At 39.5% G+C, this 16,874-nt stretch overlaps 1 protein-coding gene across 1 annotated transcript in view; it reads left to right on the forward strand.

The window, feature by feature from the left end:
* Nucleotides 1-16,874, forward strand: part of Adss (adenylosuccinate synthetase) — a 217,903-nt gene that overhangs the window by 33,945 nt on the left and 167,084 nt on the right. The window contains exon 3 of the mRNA XM_067136749.2: nt 12,291-12,421. Within this exon, the coding sequence (XP_066992850.1) occupies nt 12,291-12,421 (131 nt within the window). The remainder of the gene's footprint in view (nt 1-12,290; nt 12,422-16,874) is intronic.

Consider the following 16,874-nt stretch of genomic DNA (forward strand, 5'->3'; position numbering starts at 1 on the left):
TGAAACCCGCCTGGTATGTTGGTGTCATGTTATTCATTATTACCAGGATTCGGTTGAGGATGAGGCGTTCCAACAATTTGTAGCAAACACTCAGTAGTTTGAGGGATCATCTGCTGGTTTTCCTGGTTTGAGGATTGCCATGGTGTGAGCCATCTTGAACTCCGGGGGGAATGATTCCAGTCTCTAATATGTCACTGAAGAAATTCTTGAGTCATGTTTTCCCATGCTTCCCAAGATATCTTATGAATTCGAGGAAAATACCATCTTCTCCTACGGCCTTCCTCATTTTAAGCATGTTGATGGCTTTTTCAATGTCTTCTTGGCTGAATGAATTAGCAAAACTAGTCATTTTGAAGGCTGTTGTCAAATTTCTTCTTCTCTCAATGTTTTTCTTCATATTGGGGTCTACTGGAATTTTGTCAGCTCTTGATTTGATGTGTAGTGTCATTTCATTTGGTGTTATTCCTGGCTCCTCTTTGCATATGTTTGAAGCAGCGTCAAGTTTCCTAACGAGTGTCCATGTTTTACTGTTGGAGTGAGTAAAGCTTAGCTGAGAAGTTAGATTTCTCCATGTCTCTTTTCTTCCTTTACTTAGATCTTCTAATATCCTTTTTCCCATTTCAGGATCACCTGTTTTCTGATAACTTTCATACATTTTTAGGTAGTTTTATCCCAGCATGGAATATACTATTTCCTGAATCCCCAGGGGATGTTTCGCTTAGCTGCACCAATGCCTATGCCTATAAACCTCTTGTAGTTTTCTGCCCTTTTGGGAGTCCATCTCAGATTACTATCTACTTCTGATCTGTACTGGTCCCAGTTTGTCTTCTTGAAGTTCCATCTTGATGTATGTATGGATCTGACAACTGGTATTTCAAGACCTATACTGATAGGAGTGGGTCTGTGTTGGCTTCTTGGAAAATGTTGAGGGACTTTTCTTGTATGGTCTATAGGGAGTTTTCTTTCATCTATGGAAACAATAACCAGATCAGGATTGGTGTCAGATTGCCATGTTGCCCTGAAAATGGTTTCCCATTTTCTCACCAGGCAAATGCTGGGGCTGTACCTTTATTAAGGCCACGGCCGCTTCTTTCCAACTCCTCACCCTTTCCCGTCCTATTGTCGCCATAAGACCTATCTCTGTTCTGTGCGACATAAAGCAAAAAAATAAAAAAATTGCCATGTAGTAGAATGGAATGTTTTCTCTGCTTTAGCATCAAAACTGAGGTATAGGTCTTGGCTATCACACCACATAGCCAGTTTTTCTCCATTTTCATCATTGTTTGGGTAGCCCCAGGATGTGTGACGGCTGTTAACCCGCGGTAACTCGTGCGGCAGGGAAAAGACCACATGCTGGTTCTTTTACTCTGCCATTGGTTGTGCGGCTGGCAGACTGGTTCCCCCCTCCACGATATCAATGATAGGGGTATTATCAAGCAAATCTGCTGTTATAGCAGTCGCTAGGAGTCTTGTCTGGAGTGAAGACTATTAGATTGTGGTGGTTTAGACCATGCGCGCGCTCTCGCGTAACAAATGTTGTAGTCTTTCGGATCACGCGCGAGTGCTCGTGTGCTATAATTTGTGTTGTCAAGACAACTGAACAAGAAACGTTCTCAGGTTGCTTGAAAGTGTTGGAAAAAGGAGTTACGTAATGAACAATTAGAAAGCGAGCTAGATGCAGTGAAAACAAATCTGTTCGATGATGAGGAAAATGAAAGTGACGAAGAGTTGTATTCTAGGAAGAGGCAGACGATGTAGAGAATGTTGTCGGGAATAGGAATCTGCTGACCCGGAAGATGAAGGGATGAATGTGAATAACTTCAGTATTCCTCAGTATACCCAAAGAGATACGACTGCAGTATGGGACATGCACTGCAAACAATTGCCGCGGGTGTACCAGACGGCGTAATATTGTTACCCACCTGCCTGGACTGAGCCAGAAATGTCACCTCACCTTTGGAATCCTGGGTGCTCTTCTTTCCACATGGTGTTCTGGACCAGATTGTTACGTACACCAATAGTTGGATTGCACAGGCAAGCGAAAATTATGAAAGGGACAGGGATGCTTTTGATACTAATAGGGCCCAGATCAAAGCAGTCATCGGACAGTTGTACTTAGCTAGGGTACTAAAAGCTTCCCCCACTAATTTGAGAGGTTTATGGGCAATGGACGGAACTGTTGTAGAACAATTCTGTACTACTATCAGTCGGAAAAGATTCCAATTCCTTCTGCAAGCTATTCATTTTGATGACGTCCATTCCAGGAAAGAAGATAAACTTGCACCGATATGAGAAATATTTGAAGGTTTTGTAGACAGCTGCGAAAGTAATGAATAGTTCGCCATAGATGTGTTGATTGAGGGGTTCTGGAGACGGTGTCAATTTCAACAGTATATTACTAACATGCGCACCAATTATGGCATCAAGGTCTACGCCCTTGCATACGCAAGAACATATTGTACTTGCAACATGGAAGTATACTCAGGCAAGCAGCCTGATGGACAGTTTTCATTGAATAACAGTGCTCAAAGTGTCGTTGAGAGGCTGGTGGAACCAGTTTCACAAAGCGGGAGAAATGTTAACACAGACAACTGGTTCACATCCATTCCTCTAGCTCAGAGCCTGCTGACCAATCACTGACTTACATTGGTTTGTACTGTCACGAAAAATAAACTGGAAATTCCACCTATCTCTGTCGAAAGAAAGTACAGACCAGAAAAAAGCAGTATGTTTGGTTTTGGCCAGGAAAGGGTTTTATTATCATAATCCCCAAAAAGAACAAGGTTGTGTTATTGTTCTTGACCCTGCATTGAGATGACACAATTGACCTCTCTTCAGGTGATGCCAATAAACCTGACATGTTGACATTTTATAACCTTACGGAAGGTAGAGTAGACATCGGCGAGTTAAAGGGCAATTATTCTGTTTCAAGATTCAGTAGCCATTGGTCATTAACTCTTTTCTACTCCCTTCTAAATATTGGTGGCCTACACAGTTACGTCATTCTCCGAAGTAAATTCGATAGGACGACCCAAAGGCAGTTTCTGAAGACTTTTTCTACAGGACTGTGCAGAGACTAAATGGAGTATTGCGCATCACTGGCATGCATTGCCGAGCTGTCCGACTCGTTGGCTGAATGGTCAGTGTACTGGCCTTCGGTTCAGAGGGTCCCGAGTTCAATTCCCGGCTGTGTCGGGGATTTTAACCTTTATTGGTTAATTCCAGTGGCCCAGGGGCTGGGCGTTTGTGCAGTCCCCAACATCCCTGCAACTCACACGCACCACATAACACTATCCTCCACCACAATAACATGCAGTTACCTACATATGGCATATGCTGCCCACCCTCATCGGAGGGTCTGCCTTACAAGGGCCGCACTCGGCTAGAAATAGCCACACGATTTATATATATTGCCTGGAGCATTAAAGTGAGGATCCAGGAATTTCTAGGTATCAGCAATGAATCAATACCGGCTGAAAGAGAACCGCATTATCGAGGAATGTGTGTTTACTGTGGAAGGAAAAAGAACAGGAAGACCAAAACAACATGTATGCAGTGTTCAAATTACATTTGCAGGGAGCACACAGTATTTTCTTGTCTGGACTGTGCTAGTGGAAAACCAGAGTATGAGGACTAAGAGGAGTTTTGGTTATTCCTGTATTAATATTACCTTGACGACACATTACGTTGTACTGTGTAAAGATATTTCCTTATCTGGTCTGAAAAATTTTATTTTTATGTAGCAGTTTTTCAATATACTACATTCATGTCCATTTTAATCATAGAAATTTTAGTTTTATGTAGCAGTTTTTTCAATATTCTTTGTTTCTTATGTCCATTTTAATTTCAGAAATTCCTTAATGTATGTAGCATTGTTAATTTACTTTGTATACTGATTAATCTAATTTGTGTTGTTTCATTTTGTAGCTTATGTGACTTTATTTTATGTGGTGTGTTGTAATGGCAAATAAAGACAATATTATTAAGTAAAATATCATAAAAGCATCAAAAGAAGCCTAAAACAAAACAAAAACATTATAAAAAGCAACAAATCAATATTCAGGCCATTTTAAAGTGATGTTTCAGTTAAGTGTAATTGTGGTCTTTAAGACCAAGTGCTGAGTCCTCACGTTACAAGTCTGCGTGTGAGTCCTCGCGGGTTAAAGTCTCCTACATATATAGAACGGGTGGACAGTGGAGGCAGTGGTGGAGTTGGCCAGTTGGAGTGAGGTGGTTTGTAAACTGATGCGATTGTCAAATGATTTAGTTTGGCAGTGATTATTTCTATATCTAATTCTTTGGGAATTCACTTCTGAAATGTTGCAAATATTACTTCTGGCATACATGATTGATCCATGGACAGGTGAGAAAAGACTCGCTATCATTTTGTATCCTGCAGTCTTACCTCTAGTTTCTGAATCTTCCTCTGTCAAATGTGTTTCTTGTATTGTTAGGATGAACATTTTCAGATAGTAGGTAGTTTACTAAGGTATTCACATTTGTCCTTTGACAGGCATTCTGTATTTATCTGTAGAATGTGAGCGCTGGTTCCAACCTTTCTTGTCAGTTGGCTCTGAAAAGTGCGTTTGGTAGATTTCACCTTTGGTTTCATCTTCTGATGTAACTTTGATTGGCCATGAGAGATCCAGGATCTAGTTCGGCTGCCTATTTGTGTAGACTATCGGCCGTCCTGCATAAGCAGTCCATTGCCCAGAGTACGCCACGAGGAGGTTATCCACACATCGCAATCCCTCTTTACAGTTAATTGACTAGGTAAATAGTACTTTGATGTGTTTTTAGCCTGAGAGACTGTAGGTACTGGCTGCAATGACTATGAAGGATTTGACAACTTCCTTTTTATCTACATAATGCCTGCTTCTCTCATCTCCACCTCGATTTTCCTTTGGGGAGCTTCCAATGTGAAAATATCTCTTGCAAACGCCTTCCACTCTTCTTTTACCAAATTGTAGCACGGATAGAAATGTATCCTTACACATCTAAACTTCATCATGCACATTATCATCAGTTCTGTTCGGTAAGTAGTATTTAGTGGTTAGCTCCTTACTGTAGCAATTCTTACGTGATCTGGTCCTGCTCTTGCATGAAACATGTGTGAGGCGGAAGATGATTTCATCTTGGTTTATCTTGTTAGGAGTGACATAAAACATCTGGTTGGCTCTACACATATCTTGCATTGTTAACTCTGAATACTGGAATCGTGAGTTTTCAGGATGACTGCATTTGGGACGCGTTGGAAATGATTTCGAGGAATGTCTGTAACAACAAAATAGTCCCATTTGTACGTCGTAAAATTAAGGGATTGCAAGCTCTTGCGGTTAACTTTAAGAACCAGCCAATCAGAGCAGAGGTAAACATTGTATTTTGTGCACTATATAATGACTTCTTTCGATGACACATTTGTAATACTCTTTCAAAATAATCTTTGGAGAAAGAATTACAAAGACGCTGTACCGAAAAATAATAGGTGGAAATAAATATCCTGTAGCAATGAAATCTGACGGTAAATGGCGGGAGACCAGCGCGCAGCGCTGGCGAACGAACGAGAGACAATCCCTGTCATAAATAAAACGGTGTCCCTGTATATTTCTTAACATTATACAGACTACTAGTTTACGAAAACAATATCATCCAAACAAATAGATCCAAACATCTCATCGAGGTGTGATAGATAGGGGCATAGATGTCTGTAAAGGAGACGTTACATTTCTTTTTATTAGAAAAGGGGAAGTAAATCGTAAGAAAGGCAAACAGTTCAGGTTTCATCCGCATGTCCAAAACAAACTGATGAGGGTCATTTCTTACATTAGATTACCGAAATCGCACTGAGATAACCTTCTTTGATTCAAGGGATGAACCCATTTTCTGCACCGTTGTTTAGATCGTCTTTTCGCCTTTTCCCAGGAGCAAAGCAATAGATGTTTGAAGTAATATGAATTCCGCTACCACGTTGTTTGATTCCATCGAGGTATTGAAATATAAAACTGCGAGATAGTCCAAAACCCGACGTCCGTGCTAAATAACATGGCCGTGTTTTGATCGGCTGTTGTGTACTCTTTACGTTAATGTTACGTTCCTCCATTGTGAATACCACAAATTTAACGTTAATTTTATGGTTACGCTACGTTGTTAAGTTTACGGTTACATTTGCATTGTGAATGGGGCCTAACATAGCGAAACACCGTAATTAACAACTTGCAGCTAAACACCAACAAGTACTGAGACGCGTGCATTGTCAGTAGTCCTGCATGAGTTTTAGCACACAAAACTGCAGAATGAATAAAAAGTGATAATTAAATTGGCATATCCAACCTGAGAATTCAAACTTTACCTGCCCCAACAAAAGATAAATTTAGTCTTAGCCAAGTAAATGTAGCCTTCTCCCATTTTGCATTTTGGACCCTTTTTGGAGGCAGTCCTACCCAGGGAGTGGTGCCCCTGCCAATGTGAGTCCCCAGCACACTGACCCGGTGTGTAATATCTGGTAAGGGTTACAGTTCAGGGTTACGAGTGAAGACTTAACGACTTCTACAGCGAAGAAGGTGGACTTCGGTACGGTGGAGATGGCGGAAGAGGCAGCCCTGTATTCAGGGATTAATATGAGTACAACCCGCTGCCTTGTAGGTTGAGGTGACTGGACACCAAAGGTTAGGGGAGAAAACCCAAGAAAGAAAATTTCCATCTGTGTTAGGCTCAGCAGATCAACAGAGGGATCCCCCTGTGGGTGCAGGCAGTAGAATAACACCCACGGTATCCCCTGCCTGTCGTAAGAGGCTCTTAAAGGGGGCCCCAGAAGCTCTGAACTTTGGAGCGTGTGCTGGTGACCATGGGGCCCTTAGCTGAGTCCCATTGCTTCCACTTACTTGTGCCAGGCTCCTCACTTTCATCTCTCCTATTTGACCTCCCTTGGTTAACTCTTGTTCTTTTCAGACCCCGACAGTATTATGTATGGAGGCCTAGGGAGTCCTTCATTTTCATGCCTTTCGTGGCCCTTGTCTTCCTTAGGCCCATACCTTCATTTTTCGAAGTGTAGGACACCTTCCATTTTTTTCTCTCTGATTAGTGTTATATAGAGGATGGTTGCCTAATTGTATTTCCTCTTAAAACAATAATCACCACCACTACCATCACCTCGACAGAGGGATTACTGAGGAAGTTGCTTTCAGGAATAATTCGAGTCTCAGATGTAGAAATTCATGACAATGACATCAGTTTGGTGTGAATGACTGTTTACAGCCCAATGTTACACCAGCTATCCAAACCAAATGAAGACAAAGTATCAGAGTCGGAACATTAAATATCCTGACATTGACAAACAAAACTGAAGAGCTGGTCGACCTAATGGAATGGAGGAAACTTCTGATCATGGGCCTGAGTGAAACAAAGTGGAAGAAAACTGGGAAAATGAATATCAGATTGGACTATAGTCTACTGGTCTGGAAATGAAGTAGTCTAAGAATGGAGTAGGATTTTTAATTCATAGAGACATAGATGCTTGTAGTGAAGTTGAGTTTGTTAGTGGAAGGATAATTAAGTTATCTGTGAACTTAGGAGGGGAAAAGTACAATGTGATCCAAGTGTATGCTCCACAGGTAGGATGCTCAAGAGAGGAAAAGGACAACTTCCTTAATAACTTGGAAGAACACACTGAGTATGACAATCTAATTGTAATGGGTGATCTTATTCACATGTTGGCTCACAACGAACAGGATATGAATCTACACTATCTATCAGAATATTATCTATTACTGTACCTATTTTATAATCCCAGCTATATCTTGTGATTTTATGGGAGTCCCTTTTCTTGAACTAAGTGTTACTCACTATCAAGTTGTTTCTCATGCATAGATCTAGCATATATTCTCCCTCTTCATTTCTGTTTCCCATTCCATATGAAGGAATGTGGATATCTGGTAACAGCTTGGATTGGAAAGAAGCTTGCTGGAGACTCTAGAAGTGAAGAGACTGCAGTAGTATGGTCACATGAAAAGAATGGACCCTTGCAGGACTCCTCGAACATACTTTGACAACAATGTTCCTGGGAAGAGACCAAGTGGAAGTCCTTGTGATGTTCGAGAAAAACAGATATTGAAGGACCTTGAAATTAGAGATGTGAACTGGCATCGCATATATGAGCAGCATCTGTGGATGGATAGGACAAACTGGAGGAGGTTCATACACAACCGCACCCGGCTTGCTGGAGCGAAGAAATGATTATAATGTTGACTTCTAAGGGTACATAAACTAATCCAAGTACTTGTCCCTATTTGCAGCCTAGGTGTTTGGTGTGTGCATTTGTTCCCTTCTGCAAATTTCTAAGTGAATTTAAAGCTAGACAGTATGTTTTGCAGCATTTCGATATATCCTTCAACGTCTTGGAAAGACAAGCAAGATGGCACAAAGACCTTGAAAATTGGAATTTTTGAACTTGTCCCTTTCTGCAGATGGACAACAGTGTTCTTGGTGACATATTGCGCATTGGTTAATTTGGTTATTCTATTATGCTATGTTTGCTTTTCGTGAAGGTTGTGTGTTATAATTGCACCTAAGTACGAGAATCTCCTGAAGTCAGAATTTGTCCTCAGGCATTATGCATAAGTACATGCCCTATATTTCCAAATGCATATCTTAGATTTTCCATGTTGTCTCATGTTTGCGAGGTGAAAAAAAATAGTTGCCATGACTTATGACTCAACCTATGTATTTAAATTTGTCTACCATTTTGATTTTCTGTTCTCCTACTTCGATTTTCTTAGCACATGGTGGGTCGGTTAACATGATTTCTGTTTTCTCAAAGGATATTTTGAGGCCAGTTTTTTGTGCTATTTCCTGTAGTGATTTAATTTGTTGTCGAGTTTCATGAACATTGTTAGATAAGAGAGCAAGATCATCAGCAAATCCCAGACAATTTAAGGTTATGTTGTCTTTTGATCTTCCAATTTTGGTGTTTTTTAGGTTATCCTTATACCATTCCCTCATTATATATTCCAAAGCACAGTTGAATAGCAGCGGTGACAAACAATCTCCCTGCCTTAAGCCAGTTTTTATGAGGAATGGCTTAGAAAATTCCCCTCTGAACGTGACTTTTGATTGTGTGTTGGTTAAGGTGAGTTCAGTCAGCTTGACTAGTTTCGGGTGCAGTCCAAAATTTTTAAATATTTTCAATGTTGAAGGTCTATGCCTTCTAAAGTCTACAAACGTTATTGTGAGAGGTTGTTTTGTTCTCTGTAATATGTCATAACTAATTTTAACGTAATGATTTCTTCTGCACAACTTCTCAAAGATATTCAGGTATTGGTATTCACCTAATTCTTGCTCTAATTGTTCTTTAATTCTGCTATACTGGGCGAGTTGGCCGTGCGGTTAGGAGCGCGCGGCTGTGAGCTTGCATCCGGGAGATAGTGGGTTCGAATTCCACTGTCGGCGGCCCAGAAGATGGTTTTCCGTGATTTCCCATTTTCACACCAGGCAAATGCTGGGGCTGTCCCTTAATTAAGGCCACGACCGCTTCCTCCCCACTCCTCGCCCTTTCCTATCCCATTGTCGCCATAAGACCTATCTATGTCGGTGCGACATAAAGCCACTAGCAAAAAAATATATACCTCTGCAGTTATCTGGATTGCCCTTGTCTCCTTTTTTGTGAAGTGGGTGGATGATAGCTGTTGCCCAGTGTTTGGGAAAATGTTCTGTTGTCCATATTTTCCGTATAGAGCCATGTCTAGGGTGATTCGAACTGTGTCACTGGCGTATTTCCACATGTCTGCAAAAACTTGATCTTCTCCACATGCCTTCTAGTTTTTCATATCCCCGACTGCTGTTTCCACCCCTTGGAATGTTGGAGGGTGTAGATGTTCAGGTTTGGGCGAGTTGGCCATGCGGTTAGAGGCGCGTGGCTGTGAGCTTGCATCCGGGAGATAGTGGGTTCGAATCACACTGTCGGCAACCCTGAAGATGGTTTTCTGTGGTTTCCCCATTTTCTCACCAGGTAAATGCTGGGACTGTACCTTAATTAATGCCAGGGCCGCTTCCTGCCAACTCCTAGGCATTTCCTATACAATCGTCGCCATAAGATCTATCTGTGTCAGCGTGACATAAAGCCACTAGCAAAAAAATAAAAAATAAAAAAAGAGAAAAGAGATTCAGGTTTGGTTTTTACTGTTGTGTCTCTGTTAATTTTTAAAAGTTCTTTGATCTCTTGACAGTTCAAAAGTTTATTGAATGCTTTTGCCATAATTTCGGCTTTTTCCTTATTACTATGCACCATTTTTCCATTTTCACTTTTCAACATTAATATAGGGGGATTGAATTTCTTTACTTGTCTGCCAAAGATTTTGTAGTAATCTCTAGAATTGGTTTTGTGGTAGATTCCTTCTGTTGAGGAGGTTATATCTTTCTGAAATTCTCTTAATTTTTCTGATAGTTTGGGTGAATTTTTTTGTAATACTTTTGAGGTTGATGGCATTTTCTTCTGTTTTGTGAGTTTGGAATTTTATCCATGCCTGGTGTCTTTCTTCATGACATTTGTCACATTCTGGTGTCCGTGGATTTAAGGGGGCTTAAATTTTTAGCTTGTTGTTTGAGAATTGGTATAAGTTCTTCTAAATCATCTGTTAATTTTATGGTCCATGTGACTTCTTGATATTTGTCATTTCTGATTAATTGGTGTGGATCATAATTCCTTTTTCCTTTTTTTTTTATTTCTTCTTCTTTAATGGTGTGAATTTAATTTTGTTTTTTGACTGTGTAGTGGTCTGAACCAGTGTCCATTCTTTTCAGCACTTTAGTATTGTAAATTTATCTATGGGAGGGTTTGTCTGTACACACATGATCCAGTTTCCATTCCCCTTTCCTCCAGTCAGGGTGTTTCCAAGTTTTAAGTTTGTTCGGTCTCCTTTTGTAGTATGTGGATTCGGAAATGAGGTTGTGTTCTCTGCATAATTCAACACGTCTGACCATTCGTATTTGTAAATTTGTGTGGAGCCCATTTTCCTAATATATCTCGGTATTGTTTTTCCTTTCCCAGTTGGGCATTGAACTCCCCTAATAGAATCTTAATATTGTTTTTAATTTATTTGATTTATTGTCTGTTCTAGGAGATCAAAACTTCTCCACTTCTTTCCTGTTCTTTGTTAGAAAATTTTTCTCATTTGTGGGGGCACGGGCGTTTATGATAGTATAATTTTTATTTGTTGTTTTTAAAGTTAATTAAGTTTTCCTGTTTTCAATAGAGAATTAATATTGTGTGTCGCATTGTAATTGATTTTGTTATGCTTGATCCTGTTCTTGTCTTCCAATGTATGTTTGGGTGATTGCAATCGCTCCGACTCGTTGCTGTCTTTTAGGTGACTACCCACCAAATCCGATGTAGCCTTCTTCCGCTTTCTTGCTGGACAGAACGGTGGAATTCTTTTTCTAAAAGGCCTTTCCATAATTGACTTTCGAAGGTAGTCAGCCTTGAGTGGAGCAAGCTCCGATTTACAACTACGGTTATTAACCATAGAGGAATTCCGATTTAGTTCACCTTCTGGAAATCTCCAATTTCCCCAGAGGCTATCCAGCTAAACCATTGGGAGGCGCGAACCGAAAATTATATGAAGGTGTTGAGTTTGGAGAATTTAATTTTCGGTTCCAGAATTAATTACGGCCAGTTTTTATGTACTATATTGCATTTTTTTGTGTTGGGGAGCATGATTCCACTGGCATAGTTGCCGGCTTCCTATCCAGAAGGCTGAGATCTAATCCTGGGTTGAGATTTTCATGTAGAAAATCATGTGACATCAGGAAGGGTATCCAGTCTTAAACGCCTGGCTAAAACCAAAATGAGTCTGGGTGGCTCCAGTGATCCCATAAATACCTGGAATGTGCTGAAGAAAGTAAGTTTGTATTCCTTTGTGCTATGATATTGTGAATCTGTATGGTTATCCGGACTGCTAGACAAATGACCTTATTTTGAAATTAATTAAAACTCTCATTTAAAAAAAAATAGAATTTATATCAGTACAGTTCTCTGATTACTTCATACACTCCATTTAGTGGTATATTACTATATTTAGAATGTATTTCTATAAACAATCCTACATGTCCTTCATGTGACTGTTATCTCTAAGGAGTAATTTATAAGATTTGATCAGATATAGCTGTTGTTTGTTGATTTCATTCACTTTTTCCATTACATGTTTGAAGTATTTCTAGGAAATTATTATTATTATTATTATTATTATTATTATTATTATTAGTATTTTTATTTTTTATTTTTTATTTTTTTCCCGCAGGAAATGGAGTAGTTATTCATTTGCCTGGCCTTTTTGAAGAATTGGAGAAGAATGAAGCCAAAGGACTTACTAGCTGGCAGGATCGCCTTCTCATATCTGATAGAGCACATCTTGTATTTGATTTTCATCAGGTAAGTGCTTAATATCTTTTTACCTCATCATCGTCATTATCATTGTCGCACTCAGGTGTGCAGGCCGCCCTTGGTCATCAAATAGAAAGATCTGGATGAGGCCCATCAGGAGGCCTCCAATCAATCAGTTACTTAAATTGGTTATCAGCACCTACTATCAGAATTCATACCTGCCAACTTGTAGGAAATTGCAGCATTTTATGGTTTTACGTATGGACGGTGTCATTTTACTGCTTTGCAGATAAAAATTTGAAACTTTAACATTCGATAATCACTCCTTTTCCGTACAATCGATTGTTTGTATGGGTCGAAGGAAAGTCCCCGACAGCCGATAACTCATTCTTTGGTATGATTGGTATTTTTAACCGTGTGATGTTTGTGTCGTTATTGGAATTTAATTTATCAAGGAAGTCCTGTTATGTATACCCAAAACTAATATTCACCATGCCTGCTGCTTTTTAACATGGATTTCTTCTTGATTGTTATGTTCATCTACAAATCATTGGCTTATGATGTAAGTAGATATGTATTCATTGAAGTATCCTGTTGAAAGGGCTTTACATAATAAAACCTGTTTAACGTAAAACAGGCAAGAAATATAATACACACTGCAAATCACACGCTAGTTCAACTTGAAAGTCAAAGTTGTGGCTGTTATAGCTAACTTATTCCTGGTTGCTGGTTAGCTGGAAAATTTATAATGTCCAATAACGGACACTTTATATTGGTATTATAAATCTACTCATTCGGAACAAATATTTCAGATTCCCTATGGGAATGAACATCTATATCATCTGATGGCCAAGGAGGCATCAATTTTTGATGAGACAAAGTCTCTCATAATGCATTGGCACTGCCGGTGGCTACAATTAGCCTACGCAGTGGCCTCCACGGTATGCACTAGCCAGCGTCTTGGAAGGTGTGCTAGGTACCAACCGATGAGCCCAGCCTAGCACACGGGGGCGAAACGCTGGCAAGCAGGAATGAGTTAGCTGGAAAATTTATAATGTCCAATAATGAACTATTTATATTGGTATTATAAATTTACTCATTTGGAACAAATATTTCAGATTCCCAATGGGAATCAACATCTATATCAAGCCGAGGTATGTCGAGAATCGTAAGTTTTTTTTTTTTTTTTTTTTTTTGGTCGCGTGTGAGTTTTACTGATAGCCCTTTTCAAAACTTTGCAGGTATGAGAATTGTAATTACAGTATACCGCATTCACGCGAATAATCCCCGCATATTTTAAAAAAAAATTCGAGGCACAAAATTGGGGTGCAGGTTTTATTTGCGTCAAGGTTGCCAACACGCTCCTGGCTCACCTAGTTTTCGATGCCGAGTGTACAGTTATGCTTTGTGCAACCGTAGATGGAAGAAAACTGTCCCCATTTGTCATATTTAAACAGAAAACAATTCAGACTTTTAATTCCAAACTGACTTTACATTTTTTTAAATAGTACCGTATTTTACAGAGTAGCTTAAATAAAAAATTTCCCCACTTCACGATAGAACGTGTCTTCTGGAACGTGCAGGGGTAGCCTTCTGCACTTTCACTCACTTCGGTGTGTTTCACAGTTGAAAATAGATTGAAATTGTAATTCTTTTGTATCAGTATTTTAAGGAAAGCCACAATATCACTAGCAGGCAGTACACGGAAAAGCAGAATCCGCAAAAATTGGTGAGGGTTGGCATTACAAGATTGCTGTTAATCTGTTAATTCAAAATCACTTAATTGGAAGTCCGATTTCTGTATTACAAAGACTTCGAATTAACAAGGTTTTACTGTATCGCCAAACTAACATCATATTTTGCCGGTGTGTGTATTTCAAGTGTTTACATTGCACGAAAAGAATTATCCACCATCGGTCGTGTTGCTGTCCAGTAAAAAGAGACCACATGTGAGAAGTGTTTTAGGCCCGTATTCACCAACGTCAGTAACTTTTGCTGTTATCTTAGATTTTCAAAGCTTGGATATGTCATTATTTCGGATAACGCTCACTTCCGTATTCACCAGAGAAATTATTATCTCGGTTTACCAAAACTAAGTTTTCATTTCAATCTCAGTTTGAACCGCATTTTTTCATACTGACGTACAGAAAATTAATGACTACGTGCTGCCGGCACTATCGAATTGTAAACAAGTTTTTGATTCCATTCGGGATTTGAAAATAATTTGCATAAATTATGTCCGCTATTGAGCAGAACGGAGAAAGAAGCCTAATATGACTTTCCAAGAGAGTGAATTGTTATTGAACTTGGTGGCAGAAAGCATTAACAAAGGGAATAAGAAAAACCAGTTATAGCCTATACATTGTACGTCACTCAAACAATAAGTCAGTATTCCTTCATTCTTCATTAAAAATCACCCAGTTGTGTACCGTACAAGATATTAGCTATAATCGAGAATTCCTTTTAGGCCTACCTATGTGTTGGGAATTCCAGGTTATGTTCGGAAGCTTTAGGATAACCTAAAATGTGTCTGAAAATTAGAGTCGTCTTAGTCCTGGAAATATGTCGCATGTTCTTTTATCCATTTAGGTCGTTTATTAATTGCATAATCTTGATCAAATTACTCCTCGCTGTGATTTTATCTTTCAATTAGATATTCCTGCTGCCTACGGGCGTTAGACGTGGAGTGTGACGAATTTGTAATTTAGGAGAGGATTCTAGTGATGCAAGAGACAATGAATCTTCCCATCTACAGGGAATCGAGCCTATTGCAAGTTCAGATTAATGAAATACCTGTCACGTAAGTAGACCTACTTGCTCATTTTCATGGAAAATATATTTCATAGTAGTGATATTTGCGTAAAGACCACGTGGACCTCGCGGAGTGATACGAAATATTTGTTTATGCTTAAGTTACTCTTCTGATGAAAGGAATTTTAGTTCATTTCATTTTTTTCAAAATGAGCCTTTCTAAAATGAGGGTGCGGGCATTATTTGACGGCGGGGATTATTCGGGTAAATACGGTATTTTATCAGTCCCTTTTGTTGGGAATGCACAGTACATCAAATTATTTTGGAGGGATGTATAAATTTATTTCCGAGCTAACTTCATTTTATCCTTTAGGGGGTGGAATGTTTTAAAAAATTTCCTATTTTATATCAAAGATTTAAAAATATATAGCGGCATTTGGAATTTTGTCTTCGTACATTAAACTATTTTGGAGGAATGAGTATAATTGTTTTCGAGTCTTAACCCTCATTTAACATCCTTAGGGATTAATCATTTTTTTCACCCAGGTAAATGCTGGGGCTGTACCTTAATTAAGGCCACTTTCACTTCCTGTTTCTAGCCCTTTCCTATCCCATCATTGCCATAAGACCTACCTGTGTCGGTGCAATGTAAAGGAAATTGAAAAAAAATAAAACTTTCCATTATTTAACACTTATGATATCATTTGTAATAGCGTTTTTTTGTTGTGGTATTGTATTCACTTTTGGGTATAAAATACACTGCATTCAATGTATCATAAATGAAAATATCCCTCTATGACTCCTTGCTCACTATTTACATTAGCAACTCACAGTGCTGGCCTGCACGGTAACTCAGGGAAGTCCACTAGAGCGCTCTGACCCTCGTGACTTGAACATTCCGCATAGTAATACTGTACAGTACTCCATTTACGTAGGTGCTTTGAAAAGTTCTCGGAATGTACTAGAATTAAGTACCTTACCTCGGTGGAACTGCTTTTATTTTTCAACATAGTCTCCCTGTAGACTAATGCATTTGGTCCAGCGATGTTCCAATGCCTTGATCCCATCTCGAAAATGAGATTCCTCCAGGCCTGCAAAATACCTCTCCAATTCAGCTGTCAGTTCTTCCCTTGTAGAAAATCTCCGTCTACCGAGGAAAATTTTCAGCTTGGGGAATAGATGAAAGTCTGATGGTGCCAAATCAGGTGAATAAGGTGGATGTGGCAACAATTCGTACCCCAGTTCATGAAGTTTTGCCATGGCAATAACACTTGTGTGCGGCGGAGCATTGTCCTGATGAAAGATGACCTTTTTCCTTGCCAAACCAAGCCTTGTGTTGCGTATCTTTTCTTGTAGTTGGTTTAGGAGGTTGTCATAGTATTGCCCCGTAATTGTTTGGCCAGTAGGAAGATAATCTATCAGCAGAATGCCTTTTGCATCCCAGAAAACTGAGGCCATGACCTTTCTGGCCGAACGCACTGCCTTTGCTTTCTTTGGTGGTGGTGAATCAGCATGTTTCCACTGCTTTGACTGCTGTTTTGTCTCTGGGGTATAGTAGTGGACCCAAGTTTCATCTGTAGTCACAAACCGGTGCAAAAAATCTTGTTGGTTGCACTGAAAACGGGCCAGACTTTGTTCGGACATTTCCAATCTGGTTCGTTTATTGTCAAGAGCCGCGGCACCCATCTTGCAGATAATTTTTCATACCCAATTCTTTGGTTAAAATGTAATATACCCAGTCTGAAGACAT

The sequence above is a fragment of the Anabrus simplex genome, chromosome 1 (assembly GCF_040414725.1).
Source record: "Anabrus simplex isolate iqAnaSimp1 chromosome 1, ASM4041472v1, whole genome shotgun sequence".
In the NCBI taxonomy this organism is placed as follows: Eukaryota; Metazoa; Arthropoda; class Insecta; order Orthoptera; family Tettigoniidae; genus Anabrus; species Anabrus simplex.